This window comes from Triturus cristatus, chromosome 4_1, assembly GCF_964204655.1.
Source record: "Triturus cristatus chromosome 4_1, aTriCri1.1, whole genome shotgun sequence".
Taxonomy (NCBI): domain Eukaryota; kingdom Metazoa; phylum Chordata; class Amphibia; order Caudata; family Salamandridae; genus Triturus; species Triturus cristatus.
In genome coordinates, this window is record NC_140585.1 from 540,194,740 (window position 1) to 540,215,653 (window position 20,914).

At 49.8% G+C, this 20,914-nt stretch overlaps 1 protein-coding gene across 37 annotated transcripts in view; it reads left to right on the top strand.

The window, feature by feature from the left end:
- PPFIBP1 (PPFIB scaffold protein 1) overlaps positions 1–20,047 on the top strand; it is a 1,024,139-nt gene extending 1,004,092 nt beyond the window's left edge. For 36 of the 37 annotated variants that reach the window (XM_085652838.1, XM_085652839.1, XM_085652808.1 and 33 more), the window contains one exon: positions 15,925–20,047. In XM_085652838.1, the coding sequence (XP_085508964.1) occupies positions 15,925–16,011 (87 nt within the window). In that variant the 3' untranslated portion in view covers positions 16,012–20,047. The remainder of the gene's footprint in view (positions 1–15,924) is intronic. The other variant, XM_085652845.1, reaches the window with a different exon arrangement.
- The last annotated feature ends 867 nt before the right edge of the window (positions 20,048–20,914 follow it).

The window sequence follows — 20,914 nt, forward strand, 5'->3', positions numbered from 1 at the left end:
CGCTTCTGGGCACACCTGGCCCGACGGGGCCGCTCACAGAGGCCCATTAGGCTAGCTGGGGGCGCGTGGGAGTGGACACACTGGGCGACCTCTACGCGGATGGAGACTTGCTCACCTTCGCAACCCTGGCTGACGACGCGGCTCTCCCGGCAGGGAAATTCCTGCTACATGCGTCCCTCCTGCGCACACTCACTGCTTCCTGGGGCGACATCACGGTAGAACCCCCGATGCACAGCTTCATACAATACCTGCATGTCATGGGCAACGGTTCGCACGTTATACACTGGCTAGCGCAGGCACACTCGCAACCTTCCACACTACCGCTGCGAGAACGCTGGGCGATGGACAGGGGAGGAGACTGGACAGACAAAGAATGGACGCAGATCCTGGCTGGCCCGACCAACATCCCACGCAACCCCCGCTTTAAAATTATACAGCACTACATACTACAGCGCGCATATCTCACGCCCGACAAGATAAATAGATACTTCTTGCTGACGGACGCAGCTTGCCAGCGCTGCCTGCTACCGGGAGCAGACCTTCTCCACATGCTGTGGCACTGCCCAGATGTACGACCATATTGGGACGAAGTATTGGCATTGCTCGCGCGCGACACTGACGGGCAACTGCCGCATACATGGGAAGCATGCATACTGGGGTTATATAAGCGCACAAAAAACAACAAAGTGCAGGCGCGCTTCTGGGACATGGGACTTATAACGGCCAAGCGCTTGCTCACTAAACACTGGAAGGCCGCGGCCCCCCCGCACGTTCGGCACTGGAAAGTCTCCTTCACCAACTGGGCGCACGCGGAGAGCGCGGCGCTCCTTCGTGAGGAAATAGCGGGGCTCCGCAAATTCCCCATGGCCCAGATCTGGGATGACCTTCTCAAAGCGTTTCAGATGGCTTGCCAGGAAAGAGGGGTAACCTGAATCACTAACACCTGCCGCTTCCTTGTGGACTGGCGAAGGCAGCCTTAAAACTGCGGCGGCGCCACCTCCTGCTCCCCCCTGCCTGCCTCTGGTAGCCTCTGCTCCCACTCTCAGCGAGGCTGACGCCAGAGGACTCACACTAAACGGATAGCACACACACCTACTGCCTGCTGCCGCCCCGATCCGAAGCAGTGCAAATGGCGCCTGGCTGGGGGCCCGGGCGGGAGGATGCGATGACTTCATCTCAACCTGCCACTCCCCCTTTAACGTAGCAGAGCGCCCTGCATACCACGAACCTAAGTGTAGGCGTTGCGTAGATGCTTTGGACTCTCAATCAGCCCGGGGGCCCCTCAAACCTCCCCCCCCCCCCCTCCCAGCTGCTATCTCCCGCGCACAGCCCCGCTGTGCCCCGCTAGGCGGCTGCTGACCCCTCCGCACTGGCGCAAAATGATCTCCCCCCCCCCCATCCCCCCCTGACCCTGTTTGAGTTAATAACCCTCATCCCTATTCCCCCTATCGCTGCATAAGCGTCGGGAGCAGCTTGCTTAACAGCTGCGTTTCCCGACTGGATTCCTGATTTATCACAGATAGCAAATGGTGGCTGCGCTGTCTGGCATCCCCGGAGCGCTGCCCTGCTTTGCGTGCCCTGCTCTCAGACGGTGGAGCGGCGATGACCCACCTGCCCTGCCAGGGATGGGTGCTTCCGAAGCTCGCAGTAAACTCTTGTCGAGGGCGCGCAGTGTTGAGAGCTGGGCATGCCCCGATGACCAGCGGATTGAGGGATACAGCGCTCGGGGACTGGGCGTGCACCACACAACGCATACATGGACCCGAATACGAAATTGCAGGCTAGAATTGCCTGACTTAAGTGCAAGGTTTTTTTTCTTTATGCCACAGTGAGCTGTGCTGGCGCACTGGCGCCGCGCCCGGCCGGCGTTGCGGATATGGCGCTGGTGCTGTACCGACTAGGGGCCCCTAAGTCTGAGATTCTTAATGATGCTCTGCACAACTTTAGATGGGGCCTGGGCGGTGGCTGCGGCGCGGGCTGAGGCGCGACGCCAACCCTGCTGCCGACACTGCGACGCAGGAGCACCAAGCACACACAAACAACAAAATAGACCTACCACTTGCTCAGGTGCGCGTCCAAGGACTACAGCAATGCCACCATGTACAACGCCACCGGACCCCCGGGTTGTCGGCTGAATGGCTGTGTCATATTGTTTGAAAAGCATTTACCTATTGCATAGCTGATTTGACACCATGGATGGTGCATGTACACTGTATGATGATGCAACTGTGAATAATAAAGGTTTTCCAAAAAAATCAGACCTTCTTGTTAGTATCCCCCAGGCATTGTTCTTGGTCTTCTCATTTTCCAACTCTGCACCGCTTTTTCAGGCACAATCTTTTTTATAGGTCTAGGTTTTGGCAGCACAGCTTTAAAACATACCTATCTATTGCTTTCAATATCTTTAGAGTGGACTTTGGGTCCTTCCCTTTCAACCACTGGCTTTTTTTGTCCAGCTGGAGACTTTGGCAATCTGAGCTTGGCTCAGCCCAGAGGAGTATACCTGTCATCTCATGCTATTAGCTGTTGGTGTGTATCTATCTGATAGAGACTTCTAACTGCAGATTCCTTACTTTAGAATATTGCCCACACGTTGGACTGGAGCTGGAAAATCTGTGTGTTCTGGTAGGTGGCACTGATCTTCATGTCAGCAGCGTCTGTGCCAGATGTGACATTTGCTGTGCCTATATAGGTGCCACCCCAGTGTGCTGACGTACAATTTTTTCATTCGATGCATCAACACATCTGGAAGACCTACCTCAGCTGTTTTTTTTCGAAATTTTTAAATATTATTAGTCATTTCTTTTTTGTCAAAGCTTTTTTGAGCTTTACCTCCCAGTGTACTTTAGGTGTGTCCCTTTAAGAAAACCTGTGGGTTTGAAACCCAATGGAACCACCTGTCACAGGCATATTTCTGTGACAAACCCCCAACTGGTTTGCTTGTGGTGCTTGCAGCCGGACTACGACTCCAAAGACTGCCTTGCGCCGAACCCCAAGGCAGTCTGCGAGCATGCCTTGAAGCTCCTGGTCGCTCGGCATCGAACGACTCTGCATTGTCGCAGATCCCGATCTCACATGGAAGGTCCCTGGCCCGCTCGCGGAGCCATTCTCATCGGTCGTTGTCAAGGTCTAAATCTTCATTGGATTAGTCCCACAAGAAGTCGAAATGCTTTTCGTCTTCACTGCACCGATCCACTCATTGGTCAAGGTGCAGGAACAAATTCACAAGTCCAGGCATTGTTTCCACATTTCTCCCATGGAGCCTGTATCTGGTCCTGTTCCATAACTTCCTGAATTTTCCGAGCTGGAGTAACCCTGTCCCACTGAAGGAATTTTATGAGGCTGTACACCTCATATTTTGGTGAGCTGGCCACTCTGGAGGACCTTCAGGCCTCACGGGTTCCTGGATCCAGATCGGCTCCAGTCGTGAATCAAAGACCTTCACTAGAGCCCATTCCAGTGGCCCCATTCCCCATCGTCATTCCTGACTCTGATACGGAGCCGGACCGGAGATGTCTGACATAGACTTCGTGCTTACTAGACCAAGAGCCTCTGAGTCAGAGACAGACCTTTTTTGACAGGCCCTTTACAGAATACACTTTGGGCGGATGTGAAGATCCCATGGTTCCTCTGACGAGTCTGCAGCCATCATTCCACTCCTAGGGATCCAGTATTCCTCACCAAGACCCCCCACCCAAGAGAGCTTGGCAGGCCGGGCCTCAAAGTCCAAAGTTAACCAGTGTGCTTTTCTTACCACGCCACTGGCTAGGGAATTCAAGAGGCTGGTCACCTTTGGCAAGAGCATTTTCTCTTCCACCAGCCTTGCATTGCGGTCAATGAACAGCGCAATCCTCTTGGGCCAGTATTCCCATACATTTTGGGACTTGGTCGCGCTAGTGCTGCCAGTGGTCTTGAATGAGGTCTGAGCCATTATGACCCAGGCTGTTGCAGGTGAATGGGATGCAGAAAAGTTCCCGATACACGGCAGATGGGACACAGCAGACCTGCTGGGTAGAGCGTTTGCTTTGTCTTCCTTGCCATACCTGGCTGAGGTCAACTGTCTTCTTAGGGGATGTCCAGGCATTCCTTATTGACATGGTCTGCAAAGTCACTCGCTTGTTTGCCGACAAGGCCGATTCAGCACTCGAACACTCTTAAGGACAGTATGGGCACCGTCCGGTCAATGAGCTTCTCCATGGCCCCACTCCAGCCCTTTTCTGCCTTCAGCCCCTCTGTGGCTACAGTAGGGACTATCTTCCATGTCCTTTGTACCCGGCCACGATGGCTAACAGGCTCTCCAGTTTTTTGTGGTCACAAACACGGCTCCTGCAAGCCTCGTGGGACCGACAGCTAGAGATATGCCCAGTCTGCCAATCCCCCTGTATGTATGTATGCATGTATCCGGTATTTGTTAAGCGCAAACTAATTCCCCCCTTGGTGCCTCAATACGCCGGGGGCCATCAGAGAGATTAAGTGAGCCATTGCCCAGAGGCACAGAGTGCTGAGCTGAGCTGGTTCCGGGTATAGAACCGCGAGTCCCTGCTCCGGAGTTGGCCGCTGCACCATACCTCTCCTCTGCGCAGCCTGCAAGCCCCTTTAAGATGCCCTCACAACACCACGGCCAACCAGTCGGCAGCAAGATCAAATGTCACCTGTTCTGCTGGCAGTCCATCACTTCGGGCAAAAGGGTGCTCCAAATTGTTCAGCGGGGTTATGCGTTTCTATTCACAGAAACACCATCCTCAGATAGGCTGATGGCGGATCATCTCTCCTTGCTGCTTCAGGAAATGCACGCTCTTTTGGCCATAGAAACTATCAAGAGAGTGCCAACATCAGAAGTAGGTCAGAGTTGCTATTCCTGCTACTTTCTGGTGCCAAAGGAGGATGGAGACTTCTGCGCTATACTAGACTTGCGCCCTCCTAACTACTTCCTGAAGAAGGAGAAATTCAAAATGCTCAGGTCTTGTCTGCCCAGGACACTGGACAGTAGCATTGTACTTGCAGGACACATATGTTGATATATCCCTCCTGCCGACCCACTGACATTACCTACGGTTAACAGTAGGCAGCGAGCACTTTCAATATGCTGTGCCTCCCCTTTGGCCTCACCAGTGCCCCTCAGGTGCTCACGAAAGTGATGGCGGTGGTTGCAGCTGATCTGTGGAGGTTAAGGGCTCCAGTCTTTGCCTACCTTGACGGTTGGCTGTTAAAGGCGAGCTCACCCTAGGAAATAATCACCAACCTGCAGATTTTGGCAGACCTCTTGCATTTGCTGGGGTTCTCTTTCAACGTGCCAAAGTCACACCTGACTCCCTCTCAGATGCTCTCTTCCATCAAAGCCATTCTGGACACTGTGAAGTAACGTGCCTATCCTCCTTCAGAGGCGAGGTTTTGATTCCGATGTTTTAGTCTCTATCTTGAATTTCAGTGAGACTGACTCTTAGGCAGCTGGATCTTCAGGCCTCCTGCATCATACTGGTACAACATGCCATTTGGCATGTGCAGGCTCTGCAGTGAGACCTAAGTCCCAGTGGGCACGAACAAATTAAATGGTTCAGTGGGTCTCTTTTGTTATGCAGTCAATTTAAAACTCTCTCTCAACATTATGACCAATTTACTTTATGTATTCTTCTAATAGGTATAATGTATCATATACAATTAAAATTGGTGCAGACGGCGCAGTGCTCATACGTGTATTGGTGTGCAACATTAACAATGGGTATATATAATCTAGATGTCTCCAAGTTCCATGTAAATAAGCAGTTCGCCAAATAGTTAAATATAAGACAAGCCCTATTAACAATGTTGATGTTTAGACCCTAGACACAATTTACGCCAGTCTCTCCAGAATATAAGAGTGCTGCCTGGCACAACACCTCCAAGAAATGTACATCATTCATATGCTGGGGTGGTCTCTGTTAGTTGGCCTCTCAATCCCAGCTTGTCTATGGAACAAGGGTATTATCGGATCTCAAGCCCATGTAGGAGTCCTTCTCCAGCGATGCACACTAACTATCTGCATCCTAGAAAAAGACGTCAGGGGCACATCATCAGGGGAATCTCTCTGAACTGGTCCAGATATTGGAGGGAACTGCGAATGATCTGCAGTGGTGCCTCAGAAACAGATTGGGTTAGCTCCCCTTTCCCTACCCAGATCTCAGTGGTGACTGATGCAGCTCTCATGGGTTGGGGGGCCATTTGGGGGAACTAGAGATCAGAGAACTCTTGTCTCCAGTGGGGTCTCAGCTCCACATCAGCCTGTTGTAGTTAGGAGCAAATCATTTGGCAATAAAGGCCTTCCTCCTTCCATCCAGGAAAGGCTAGTTCAGCTGTTCACGGACAACACCACTGCAATGCAACAAACAGGATGGGGCGGGGTCCTGGACCCTGTGCCGGGAAGCTCTGTGCCACTGGACATGGTTGGAATGTCTGGATGTTTTCCTGGTCGTGAAACACCTGATTTTGTCTTTAAACACCAGAGTGGATGAACTCAGCCTTCAATGCCTCTCAACGCTCCTGCCAGCTTTCTGAAGAAGATCAGGGCCGCCGGGGCCCACATCCTCCTTGTGGCTCCAGATTATGCACAGGGAGCATGGTATCCTGAACTCCTGAGCATTAGTTCTCCAATCAGACAGCCCCTTCAGGAGGGAGCTCCTGTCACAGCAACAGGATAGGGTTCTACACCCAAACCTGGGCACGCTCTGTCTTCATGGAGGTTGTGTCAACAGCTGAGAGTTTTCTATCTCCCTCCTGAAGTCTGAGGGGTCATGTTCACAGCCAGGGGTCCCTTCACAATAGTGCATACGCCTGCCGTTGGGAAAGCTTTGTGGACTGACAAGCCGATCATCCCTCTGCCCACACCCTTGTCTGAAGTGTTGCTGTTGTTTTTGTCTTTATCCGGGCAAGGTCTTGCTTTGGGCACAGTAAAAGATATCTTTCATCCAGTTTGGCTTTTTTGCGGTTGCCGGATCAGCCTCCTGTTCAATTCACCTTTTGTAATACATTTTCTGAAGGGCCTCCAACATATGTTATCAGCAAAACCTTTTGTTATACCCTAATGGAACCGTAATTTGGTTTGAACTTTCTTGATGTGTTCACCCTTTAAACCTATTATGACTGTCTTCTTGGTGCCTGTCACATTGGCCAGGACGATCAAGAAGCTGCAGGTGCTTTATGTTAACCCGCCGTACACCAACTTCTTTCCAGACAAATTAGTTCTCTGCACCCATGCTTCTTTTTGGCCAAAGGTGGTGACACCTTTCCACGTCATCCAAATCATTATGCTGTCTACCTTCTTTGCTCTAATTCAACCCTCCAAGGAGGAGACATTCCACTGCTTGGACCTGAAATTAGCGTTGTCATTTTACATCAATTGCACCAAAGAAAATGGGTGGACGATCAACTTTTTATCTGGTTCACTAGAGCAGAAAAGGGATAATCCGTGCAGAAACGGACCATCTTCGGATGGATACTACTCTGCATTAAGATCTGCTTCGCATTGGCCAAAAAGCAACCCCTTAAGGGCTTCTGGGCTCATTTCACCAGAGCCAAAGCTGTGACCCCTGTATCTGAAAGAAACACGTTAGTTAGATTCCTCACCTTAGAATATCCCCAGGCGTCAGACTGGATCCGGAAGATTTTTCGTCAGCAATACCCCTTGCGCGTCGCTAGGCGTCGTCTGCGGCTCCGCGTCCGTCGTCGGCGTCGTGCGCCGGAATGACGTCGTCGGAGTACTTAGACGCCGCCCTCGCGCGCTGACGTCAGTTCTTCTTTTTTCCGCGCCAGTAAGCGCAGATCCGGGAGAGCTACCTCTTTAGTCAATTTTTGACTAACTTTTTGATCCTTTTTGATCCTGTCTATCGACACCGGTGCCGGTAGGATGCCTGGGTTTAAAGCCTGTACGGACTGTAGCCGATTGATGTCGGTTACGGACCATCACCGCCGGTGCCTGTACTGTTTGGGCCTCGACCACGACGCGGAGTCGTGCTCGGACTGTAAGGCCCTGACCTTGAAGGCTAGACGGGAGCGGTCCCGTAAGCTTCTCGAGATTCGCCACTCGGCTCCGCGCGCCTCTCGATCCCGGTCCAGGAGGAGGTCCAAGGATCGGTCGCGGAGCCGCAGCCGACGTCACCATCGGTCGTCGGGATCAAAGTCTTCGGGTAAGTCGAAGCATTCCAAGAAGTCCAAGAGACGACATCGCTCTTCGGACTCCCCTCGCCGGTCGCGCGACTCGGTCGAGGGTCAGGGTGGTTCCACCCCCGCGGCTCCGGCGGAGCCGCAGGCGCCGCGTCCGTCCCCATACCCTCCGGTCCCTGGGACTAACGCGACGCCGGCGGAAGTCAGTGCCTTCCTCTCGGCCATGAGGAACCTGGCTCCGCCGTCGGCGCCCGCTGGTGCGCCTTCGGGCCCCGCGGACCCGACTGGGCTGCCTTGCCAGCCGGCGGCTCCGGCCCCGGCGCCGTTGACGGCTCCGGCCTCGACGCCGCAAGCGCCCGAGGGACCCGTTCTCGAGTCCCCGTCGACGCCGGTCAACCTTGTCACTCCTCCACCGGCGTCGACTCCGGTTCCACCCCCGACACCGACGTCGACTCCGCTCGACGCCGTGCCCCAGTTTAGTCCCGGTCCGGGCCCGGCGCCGGTCCGGCGTCGATGGACGCCGAGATCGACGCCGCTAGAGACACATTTTGTCTACCGCCCGGCTCCGTTACTTTCTCCTCTACACCAGGAGTCGGATGATGGGGACTACTGGGAGGGATCCGAGGATCCTATGGTCCATCAGGCCCAACTGTCCCAGGACTGGGCAGATGAACTGGGGGAGGCCAGTGGTCTGGATACCTCGCCAGACACTGGGTTCATCTCTCCTCCGACTGTGGCTTCGGAGGAGGGTGCTGCTTTCTCCGTGGTGCTGCGCAAGGCGGCCGCAGCCCTTGGGCTCGAGCTACCTGCCGTGGCTGTGAGGACGAACGTCCTCACTGAGGTGCTTCAGTCTACAGCAAGCTCCACTGAGCCTCTGCTGCCGTTCAATGAAGCCCTCACTGACGTTCTCCAGGGCACCTGGTCCAAGCCCTCCACAGTTCCTCCTGTGGACAGGAACGTTGCCAGGCGCCACCGCCCTGCTCCGGGCGACCCCAGTTTTCTGTCCCAACACCCTACCCCTGAGAGCCTGGTTATCCAGGCCTCCACCTCCCAATCCTCTTTCCCGACCGCCCCGCCGGACCGGGATTCCAAGAGACTGGAGCAGTTTGGCAAGAAACTGTTCTCATCCCTTAGTTTGGGCCTGCGGTCTTTGAACACCGCTTGTCTCTTGGACCGTTATTCCCACTCTCTGTGGGATGCGGTGGAGGACGCGCTGCCCCTGTGTCCGGAGGAGGTCCGGACACGACTTACCCAGGCTCTGGCCGATGGGAGGGATGCCGCGCGACATGCCATACGTTGTGGGCTTGACACCACGGACTCGCTTGGTAGGGCCATTTCCACCACTGTGGCGCTTCGACGTCACGCCTGGCTGCGGTCCACGTCGTTTTCCGGCGATGTCCAGAGCACTCTCATGGACATGCCGTTTGATGGCACTCGCCTGTTTGGCGAGAAGGCGGACAGTGCGCTGAACCGCTTTAAGGACTCCCGGGCTACGGCCAAGTCCTTGGGCCTCTCGGCCCGTGGTCGCAATCTTCCGCTTTTCGCCCCTTTCATGGCCAAGGAAGGGGTGCCTCCTCACGTGCGCCTAGCCACCAGCCGCAGAACCATCCTGCGCGCGGTCGCGGACGTGGTTTCCGCCGAGGCGGATCTGGAGGACGACGAGGTCAGCCCACATCCACCCCAGCAGCATCCGCCTCAAAGCCTTCCTAGTCCGAGCTTTCAGGCCCATTCCACGCCAGTGGGCGGCAGAGTTCGCCATCACCTGCTCCACTGGCGGTCCATCACATCGGACAGGTGGGTGCTGCAAATCGTCCGAAGGGGCTACTCCCTCCCCTTCGAGACGACCCCTCCAGCCATGCCACCGCAGCACCACCGTATCTCGGGGGATCATTTGCATCTTCTCCACGAGGAGGTTTCCGCCCTCTTGGCCAAGGGGGCCGTCGAGCGCGTTCCGAGCCCAGAAGTAGGTCGTGGTTGTTATTCCCACTACTTTCTGGTTCCCAAGAAGGGCAAAGGGGGCCTCCGCCCTATCTTGGACCTTCGGAACGTCAATGCCTTCCTCCGGAAGGAAAGGTTCAAGATGTTGACTTTGGCTCAGGTTCTAGCTGCCCTAGACCCCGGAGACTGGATGGTAGCGTTGGACTTGCAGGACGCTTATTTCCACATCCCCGTCCTGCCGGCCCACCGGCGTTACCTGCGGTTCACGGTGGGCCCAGAGCACTTTCAGTTTACCGTGCTCCCCTTCGGCCTCACCAGTGCCCCTCGGGTGTTCACGAAGGTGATGGCGGTGGTCGCAGCTCATCTGCGCAGATCAGGGGTTCCAGTCTTCCCCTATCTCGACGACTGGTTGTTGAAGGCGGGCTCGCCCCAGACAGTCGTCTCCCACCTCCAGACTACGGCGGATCTCCTGCATTTGCTGGGGTTTTCCATCAACGTGCCGAAGTCACACCTGAGTCCCTCTCAGAAGCTCCTCTTCATCGGAGCGGTTCTCGATTCGGCGCAGTTCCGGGTCTATCCACCGGAACAGCGGGTCCGGGATATACAGGCCCTGATTTCCATCTTTCGGCCTCTATCCTGGGTTTCGGTCAGGCTAGTGTTGCGGCTTCTGGGGCTGATGGCCTCCTGCATCCTACTAGTGCATCACGCCAGGCGGCGCATGCGGGCTCTGCAGTGGGACCTGAAGTTTCAGTGGGCCCAGCATCACGGCAACCTGTCCGACCATGTCTTGATCTCGGAGGGCACTGCACAGCAGTTGCAGTGGTGGCTCACGAACCGCGATTGGGTCATGGGCAGGAGCCTCTCCCTTCCCCAACCGGAGCATGTCGTAGTGACGGATGCGTCCCTCCTGGGATGGGGTGGCCATATGGGAGAGGCGGAGATCAGAGGCCTCTGGTCTCCGGCGGAGTCTCGTCTCCACATCAACCTGTTGGAGTTGAGGGCGATCCGACTTGCACTGAAAGCCTTCCTTCCCTCTGTCAGGGGCAGTGTCGTGCAGGTGTTCACGGACACCACCACCGCCATGTGGTATTGCAACAAACAGGGCAGGGTGGGGTCGTGGACCCTTTGTCAGGAGGCTCTGCGCCTCTGGATGTGGCTGGAACACCAGGGCGTCACCCTAGTGGTTCAACATCTGGCGGGCTCTCTGAACGCCAGAGCGGACGAACTCAGCCGCCGGTGCATGATGGATCACGAATGGCGTCTGAACTCCGAAGTGGCGCAAGGTCTCTTTCAGCAGTGGGGAGAGCCTTGGTTAGATCTATTCGCCACCGAAGAGAACGCGCAATGTCAGCAGTTCTGCGCGTTGGAATTTCCAAGGCGGCACTCGCTCGGCGACGCTTTTTGTCACGAGTGGAGTTGCGGTCTGTTGTACGCCTTTCCGCCTATACCACTTCTGCCCAGAGTGCTGAAGAAGATCAGGCACGACCGGGCCCAAGTCATCTTGGTGGCTCCGGATTGGGCACGAAGATACTGGTATCCCGAGCTACTCAGTATGTTGACCGATCCCCCGATACGTCTGCACCTTCGGGAGGATCTTCTGTCGCAGCAGTAGGGGACGGTCCTCCACCCGAACCTGTCCAGCCTCCACCTCCATGCGTGGAGATTGAGCGGCGGCAGTTGATGCCATTTGACTTGCCTCCTGAAGTCTGTGATATCATTCTGGCAGCCAGGCGTCCCTCCACGAAGTCGGTATACGCCTGCCGGTGGAACAAATTTGTGGCATGGTGCACAGCAAAGGCTGTGGATCCCCTTTCCGCCCCTCTTTCTGAGGTTCTCCTCTTTCTTCTTTCTCTGGCCCGGCAGGGCTCTGCCCTGGGCACCCTGAAAGGTTATCTTGCTGCCATCTCTGCCTTCTTGCGGCTTCCTGATCAGCCTTCTCTTTTCAAGTCCCCTGTGGTTACACGCTTTCTAAAAGGCATTACTCACACGTTCCCTCCTGTCCCTTTTGTAATGCCTCAGTGGGACTTGAATCTGGTCTTGACATTCCTGATGTGCGCTCCCTTCGAGCCTCTTCACAATTGTCCTCTTCGTCTTCTGGCTCTTAAGACTGCTTTTCTGGTAGCCATCACCTCGGCTAGACGGGTCAGTGAGCTCCAGGCTTTATCTTCAAAGCCTCCTTTTCTGTCTGTTCATCCGGACAAGGTTGTCCTTCGGCCTCGTCCCTCCTTTCTTCCGAAAGTGGTGACTCCATTTCATCTTGGGCAGTCTGTCACCTTGCCCACCTTCTTTCCGCCTCCGCATCCTTCCAAAGAGGAAGAGAGGCTCCACCGTCTGGACCCAAAACGTGCGCTCTCCTTTTATCTGGACCGCACTAAGCAGTTCCGGGTGGACGACCAACTTTTCGTTGGATACGTGGGTGCTAAGAAGGGGAAAGCTGTGCACAAACGGACCATCTCTCGGTGGGTCGTTTTGTGCATCAAAATTTGTTACTCTTTGGCAAAAAAGGACCCTCCTTTTGGGTTGCGCGCCCATTCTACTCGGGCCACAGCGGCTACTACTGCCTTGGGACGGGGAGTCCCTTTGCAGGACATCTGTCAGGCGGCGACGTGGGCTTCGCTACACACGTTTGCCAGGCATTATTGCCTTGACAGCCAAGTCCGGAGGGATGGCTTCTTTGGCCGTTCTGTCCTCCAGGACTTTCTGGTGTGATCTTGGTTCGCAGACCCACCACCGGGGATGGTATTGCTTGGGTATCTATTCTAAGGTGAGGAATCTAACTAACGTGTTTCTTTCAGATGAACAAGTTACTTACCTTCGGTGACGATGTATCTGTAAGAAACATTAGTTAGTTAGATTCCTCACCGACCCACCCATCCTCCCCGTTCTGCGAACTGACATCTAGGGTTAAGGTTATCCTTTTCAGGCCCCTAGATTTTATTTTTGGCACCAGTGTCGGTCTTTGCATGGCTCTGCGTTCCTGGCGCGGAAGGCTATGTACAAGAACTGACGTCAGCGCGCGAGGGCGGCGTCTAAGTACTCTGACGACGTCATTCCGGCGCACGACGCCGACGACGGACGCGGAGCCGCAGACGACGCCTAGCGACGCGCAAGGGGTATTGCTGACGAAAAATCTTCCGGATCCAGTCTGACGCCTGGGGATATTCTAAGGTGAGGAATCTAACTAACTAATGTTTCTTACAGATACATCGTTACCGAAGGTAAGTAACTTGTTCTTTAGCTTGCAGAGTCCCTGTCTAGGCTATCTATCAGACTACTACGTGGGCTTCTCTGCACACGTTTACTAGACACTACTGCTTTGACAGTCAGGTCTGTCATTAGGGCTCTATGCCCGTTGTGGTCCTCCAGGTCGTTTTGGTCTGAACTAGTTCACAGGCCCATCTCTGTGGAGGTATTGCTTTGGCACTTATTCTAGGGTAAGGAATATGCAGCTAAAAGTCTCTATCAGATGAACAACTTACTTTTGATAACACCTTCTCTCCTAGAGACTCTGTCTAGCCACAGATTCCTTACCTACCCTCCCAGCTTCCTTGCTTCTGTGGAGTGATCTTTCTACCTAAAATGTCCCTGTAAGCCTTTAGTTTCTGCACACTGGTTACTCGTCCTTCTGAAGTGACTTTGTGCTTCTGGCGCAGTCACATAAAGAAACTGATGTCAGTGTGCTAGGGTGGTGCCTACATAGGCACCGCGCACATCACATCCGGCATGGACGATGTCAAGCTTAGCTGATTGTCACCATGAACTGGCATGCTGAGGTACTGCTCAAGATTTTCCGGATGTAGTCTGACAACAAGGGATTATTCTACGGTAAGGAATCTGCGGCTAGATAGTCTCTACCAGATAAGTTGTTACCTGAGGTAAATAACTTGTTCTTCTGCTTTCTGTGCAGCGCTTGTATTGAACTACTTGATGCAATACTTTACCAGTATCTGTCCCCTTTTGCTGACTCCCTCCTGTGTTTCCCCATTGCTCCTTATCATGCTCCCCATTTTTTTTTTCTTCTGTGTGCTCCTTATTCTCCCCATTCCTCGCTCCTTCTCCTTTGTGGTCCTTGTTACCCCCACGGCTACCCCCTCTCCCTAGTTCCTTTCTGCCCCTTCCTCCGCCTGCAGGCTCATTGTTATCTTTGCCCATCCGCCCTTGCAATTTTCCCACCCGCCAGCTCTGTATAACTGCCGCCGGGAACTAATAATTCTTTGTCTTCGTTATATAGAAACTAACATTTCTGCTGTAGGTAAGACTTCCTTGCCTTCAATACTCTTCTCTTTTTGTTTCATTGTTAAAACAGTGTGAGGTTGCACAGAAGCCTTCATTATAGTAGTTTTCCTTCAGTGACACAAATTAAAGGAGGATTATAAGGAAGTCTCCCATGCCATCCTTCTTTACTTTGAAAGTAAAACAAAATCAAAGTTATATCGAAGGCAAAGAAGCCTTCAATGCAGCCGGTCCTTTTCTTCTCTGGTCTAGCTTTTAATGTGCTTTGCTGCCTGTGTAAGCACATTAAACCCAGATAACTTAACTTTAACAGTGCTTGTTGAACAAATTCTCCATCTTTCAGGTCATTACAAATTCTATGCATTCCCTTCTCAAACTGCCGGTTATCTAGGCCTGGATCATTGACAGTCTTCATGCTATCAGACATGTGGTGGCTCTGGGATGCTTCATCTTCCTTGTATACTAAATTCAATCATGAATTTCGCTGCTTCACTAGCTAGAATCATCCAAGTCTCAAATATCCCTCTAGACACATTCATGTGGTCTCCATATTGACTCGCAGATGAGCTATAATTCTAATTGCACCCAGCAAACTAGTTAAACATCTACAAGATGTAAATGTAAATGTAGTTGAGCTTATATAGCGCACAGCTACCCGCTGTGGGTTTCCCGGCGCTTGCTTAGGGAACCCGTCCTGGTACTCCCCTGTGAGATAGCAGGGTATCCACAAGGTGAAAGTCAGGCATCCCGCCGCGAGGGGTCGTTGTGGAGATTAAGCAAGCTATTGCCCAGAGTCGCAGAGTGTGAACCCGTGAGTCGAGGAGGCACCGGGGCGTGAATTATCGAGTCCGTGGAATTTTTAGCCCAAGACCCGCCGAGGCGGGGAATTGAACCCTGGTCCAGGACCGATCTCAGCTTCCGGGTCTGCCGCCTCTAACCCCTGAGCCACACTTCTCACGGATCTTACATGCCAACTAACTGATACTCTGATACCAATACGGATGTCAAACCCCCGCCAAGCTTTCCACAAATTCTCCTTGGAATCGCTAGAAAGTGCAACGTGCCACACTTTTTAGAATGTTTCTCTCTCCATTCCTGTACTGCTCCCAACATTGTTTGTTGCATGAGACACAAACTAACCCCCTTCAAATGTTTATCCTAGTGTACAGATTGCTCTATCGACTTGGATCCCAAATCGGTGTCGAGACGTCCACATCTCCAAACTGTCCTTCTGTCTCAAACCCTCCTTTGCTGCACCGCTCCCTACCCATCCTGTGTCTCCTCAAGATTGGTCCCTGCACGATCACACCTCCTCTTGGTCAGACTGCCTAAAGCAAACCTCTGCGTCTTTACCAGCACAAAATAAACATCTCCTTTTAAATTGCTTTTCATTTTGTCACCGGTTTCCAGATCCAGATCCTCCACTACTCACCAGAGCAGCTCTGTATAAAACTGCATACTTGTCCTATTCCCAACTCTGAACCGCCATCCACTGATTTCTGCACTCCCCTCCTCCTCTAACACGCTGCAGTATTGGAGACTTGTACTGCATCATATTCTTAAATACAAATACCAGTGCTCTACTTTCTAAAGTGCTGTTTTCTTTTTGTTTACTAGCACATGTTGAAAGAGGATGAAATGTTCAAAGATCTCTCTGCCCGCTCTCCCAACGCCAGCATCACTGATGACGACTCCAACGTGTGACGGGAAGGGCGTGAGCACAGAGTGACAGTGTTCGTGTGTGTGATGGGACACCCCGTCGATGGCTCCTGCTTCTGTTTGTTAGAAGTGCTATGGAAAGTGCCTATTTTAAAGTTGTCATGAAGCACACTGGTGAAAGCTAGTGTACCTCACCGTATTTATTGTGAAAAAAACACTTCTGAGTAATGCATTTGAATGCATTTATTAGTTTAATGCTCATGTACTCGAATCAGTGAATATGTATTTTAAAAAGTGTTCCAGAGTGCAACAATGCCAAGTACACTTATTCAATTGTGTAAGCATTTTTAAGTCAAATATTTTATGGCTGCCACTTCTAAGTGTTAGTTAACAGTCGAGAAATGTGTTTGTGCCTTTTTTTCATTTTCAAAAAAAGGAGGGATTACAAGTGGATCTGCATTTTGTAGGGCTTCAAAAAGAGACTCTCGACTGTTGCTTTGTTTTTCTACATTTTTAAAAAAAAAATAATAATGTTAATCGCATATAAAATGCAAGTTTATTTTGTGACATAGGATGTTAAAGGTTTGCTTTTATAGATTGCTAGGTTTGTAGACCAGCTGGTTACTGGAGGCGTCTGTTTTTTCAACTGTTAACTTGTCATTTTCTACACATTGTATAAATACCAGGTGTAATTTCCATTGTGAATTGAAGCCATAACGGAAACAAGAAAAACGTGTGCCTAAAAGGCATTATTTCCTTGAGGGTATATTTATTATTTTGATGAAGTGATGGGTTCATAGCTCGCACCAATCAAGACTGATGAGTGAGTCCCCTTATGAGGTCAAGTGTTTGACAAATGAGTCGTTACACTGAGAAGTTTGCAGTCTGATGGGAAACACAGTTAACGTAGTTGGACCCGAGAGCGATAGAGTAGTGTTAACTAATTATGAGGAAGGATACTCCTGCAAGCGAGAAGAGTGAATCGGAGGCCGTTGCGTTCACAAAATCAGTATTGCATGGGTTCTTTAAGTGAATGTGCCACAAGGGTGTCCTTGGGAGCAGAGGTTGGTTTGATACCTGCTTGGAACCGGTGACCTCAAGCTATTTTCAGCATGTAGAGCTGCTGAGCACTGCAAGCATTGTGCAGCTAGTAACCAAAGAATTGGTCTGTTCTATCAAACGTCTAAAAAGATGGGTCTAGAAACGTCTCTAAATGCCCAGTGGGCGCACCCTCCGGGGTCGCACTAGACACCGAAGTATGCCTTTCTTTTTCTGTTGCCACTCAAAAGTAATACGTTGTTTGAAGAATTATCAGGTCTATTTATTTCCTGGTTGTCCGAAGTTCCTTCCTCATTGGTACATAATCAGGTTCCACACTACATGTTCAGAAATGCTCGCAGTAGATACCCTTATGTCATTGTAGAATTCACCTTTAATAGACTGTGTTCCAGGCTCAAAGGTGCTGGGGTACCTCCTTTAAAAATCTTGTCCACTGCTTGGAAATAATCTGAACCGAGATGTATCACAGTTGCAACCAACAAGAAACTGCCTTTTCTGATCTGAGTTTCCATATTCTGCAAAGGCTGGTGAAGTATTTTTTATATCTGTGCCTTGAAGCACATTGTCTTTCTGCAAGACGAGCTAAAATGAATTGTGAAAGCTGAAGGACTTTTTTAATCTCATTTGTGTATATTGGGCATGATAAAGTGCAGCAGGGTTACCATTCCGATTGCTCTTCCCAGAATATCTTTTCTACGGTGATGCTGCGCTTGTCACGGGTGGTGTTTTAATGTACTGGTACACTTAGTTGGTCCCTTACTTCAAGCCCTGTACTAAGAACCTAAAACAGGGTTCAAAGCCATGCTAAAACATTTAATTTGCCAGAATGCACATTTGACAGACTGACCGTTTGCTGTAAAACTATGCCACTGAGGGACAAGCCTAAAACCACCTATCTGGAAAGTGATGTCAAGGTAAATTGTGTGTTGAAGCATATTGTATGCAGTGGGATTTTTGCATTTTAGTGAATACTTTAACTTTTTTCATTTTTGAAACTGCTTCACAGTCAGACTACACTGATTCAGATTTCCTATTAATAAAGTGAATAGACGTTACTTGCTTCTGCAGTCTTAGAAAAATGGCATCTATCAGAGGAATTTGACAACTTTTATTTTTAACCATACGTTCAGTGCTTCTCCAAGCTTACTTCTATGCACTGAACGTTGAAAATGTTCTTTGTCGCCACATTGGCATTGTTATTTCAAACTGGACCACCCTTAGCTGGTCTGTAATGTCAGAAATGGTGAAGGGACCTTGTCAGTCACAGATCACAGAGCACTACACACACAGGAGCGAGGCTAGGCAGAGGGCTGAATCAGGACTCTGTTGTAGTTGGCTTGGTTGACAATGAGTAATGTACAAAACATTATATTCTCCAGTTGCTACCTATATATAACTAACACTAAATTATGAATAGTCTTCCGCAGGTGCCCACTAAAAGGCGAACACTCAAAATGTATATTTATAAAAGCACACTTATTTTACCTACTTTATATATTTGTAATTAAAGGTGCAACCAAATATATTGCTCATTGGCAGTGGCAAACATGCCTATTTTAACGTTTTTTAATTACTAAGAGTTGTTTCTTACTCACTACATGACGTGTGGTTAGTGGATGATAATGATCATGAGGACTTGTGACAGCCATAATGGTTCTCCAAGTTATTGGGTTGCAATCTTGTGCACAATGTGAACTAGGATGTTAGTCATAGAGTTATCCTTCTACTCTGGAATACAATATTTAGATTAGTTCTCTAATACGTGAATCAGTTCTTTATACGGAGAATGTGACTTTCAGACCTTTTTTAAATTCCATTGGTCCGTGAAGGCTTTTTTATGTGCTGCTTTTAAATGGAGGTGAGGCTTTTCTACCAAGGAATCTACTACCCCAAAGAGTGATCTTTTTAAATTTGAACTTTATGGCTAATGTTACTGCCATGGTGTAAGTGGAGTTTATTGTAGGCCCTCGCAAGAGGACTGGATTTCACACAGGGCCAGACTTGGATGCACTGATTCGGAATGTCCAAGAATCCGTGTGTTGCTGCATCACACTCACTTGTTTCAATCAGTCTTCTAATTGTTGCAAAAGATTAATATCCAAGTCCAGACCATATTTAATTTATATATATATATATATATCAGCAGTATATACCATTTCAACCTTATATTGGTTAAGAATAAGTTTCAAAGTCCTCTGCTCATTAACTTCAATCTTTCGGTGCTGACTTACTTTTTTTTATACTGAAGCCGGATTTGTATTATACCAAAATTACTGATTTAGGAGATGTGACCCGACATATGGGTAAAGTAAGAGATTTATAAAAATATATATATTAGGGCCAAATTAAGAAAGGTACCTGTGCATCTAAGCACTGCAACTGTCTGAAAGGTTCACAAGTTCAAAGTTGGGTTGGTGTTCCTTAGTAAAAAGTACAATTGTTGGGAGGTCTAAATGTTCACCTGGACCTAATGATAAATGAGATGTCTTTCAAAACCTTGCAATAAATCGATGGACATTGTTTTGCATCCTCACTTGTATACAGCTCAGGCTTATATTCTGTATTTACTAGTAAACTTAAAAACTACCTGATATTACTCAAAGGACTGGCTTTAATATTTCATAATTGTAGCATAATGTAGTCCTGTTCTAACACTAAATGGTAGTTTATGCAAACGTCTGTAATATTGTTTGGAATGTGTGGTACTGAGGAAAATGCAATATTAAGATGTAGCACAGTTTTTGCTATTTTTCTTATTAAAACTTAGCATAAAACACAGGTTAAATGGTGGAAGTACTCGCTACTAAAATTGAACTTTTGTGATCACCTTTGTACTTCAGAGACCTATTACTTCATCAAAACTTCACTAGGTATGATTGCTCAGTATGTAACTGTAAACATTTCATATTGAACAGCATTTACCTTACACATCATGTGATTGGTTTTTAATTTTATTTGTACAGACAAGAAGGTAAGATATATTGTCATTTATTAAAAAATAAAATATGTTTGAAAATGCAAAGCTTGGCTACTTTTTTTACAGTTTTTCTCTGGCTATTAACTTTGTTTTCACTACTTATTATTTTTTTTTTTGCTTGATTTATCATACACGAGAAATATGTACTGTTTATTTCGTTTTCAAATTTCTTACCCCCTTCTACTTTCTACATTTTTGATATGGGCCATTCTTAATTTTACATAACCTTTGTGTTATTTTTCCTCTGTTTCTGTCATAGGGCTATTTCTGAGCACTTTCTGGAGTTGTAGATGGTGTATTATTTTTACATTGATTATGGGTGAAAAATATATGAAGACAGGGGCCTTCCACAGCCCCTTTCCCCAGTCCATGTATGGTGTGGAACAATCTTGAGGTCCTGTTCAATGTGGAAATTTAATGGGCGGTACATACATATGGTGAAGTCTTGTGTATGCAGATAGATTCCACTGTGTTTGTACCGCGACAGGGCTAAGGCAAAGTTTTATTTGTGTAAATGAAAACAGTATAGTTTGATACCTAGGTCATACTCATTCTGTTCTTTAAATCGGTCAGGCTTGTTCTTAATGTCCAGTAGTCCTTTAATTTTTAGCCTGTGGAATGCTCCTAGGAAGGGCTGGTTTACTCCATTTTTGTCTGGAGACCTGGGGGACCGCTGGGTGGGAGGTAATTTGTGAATCCATGCAGATTCCAGTACTTTCCCACACAGAAATTCGAGAAAAAAGTAATTTGTTTCAGCGAAATTTGAGGTTTGCAGGGGATTCTGGGTAGGAGAATGTTGGGGGACCCCCGCAAGCCATACCTCGATGGACTCAACCGGGTGTCTAGTTTTCAGAAATGTGTGGGTTTGGTAGGTTTCCCTAGATGGCCGCCGAGCCCGGGGCCAAAAACTCA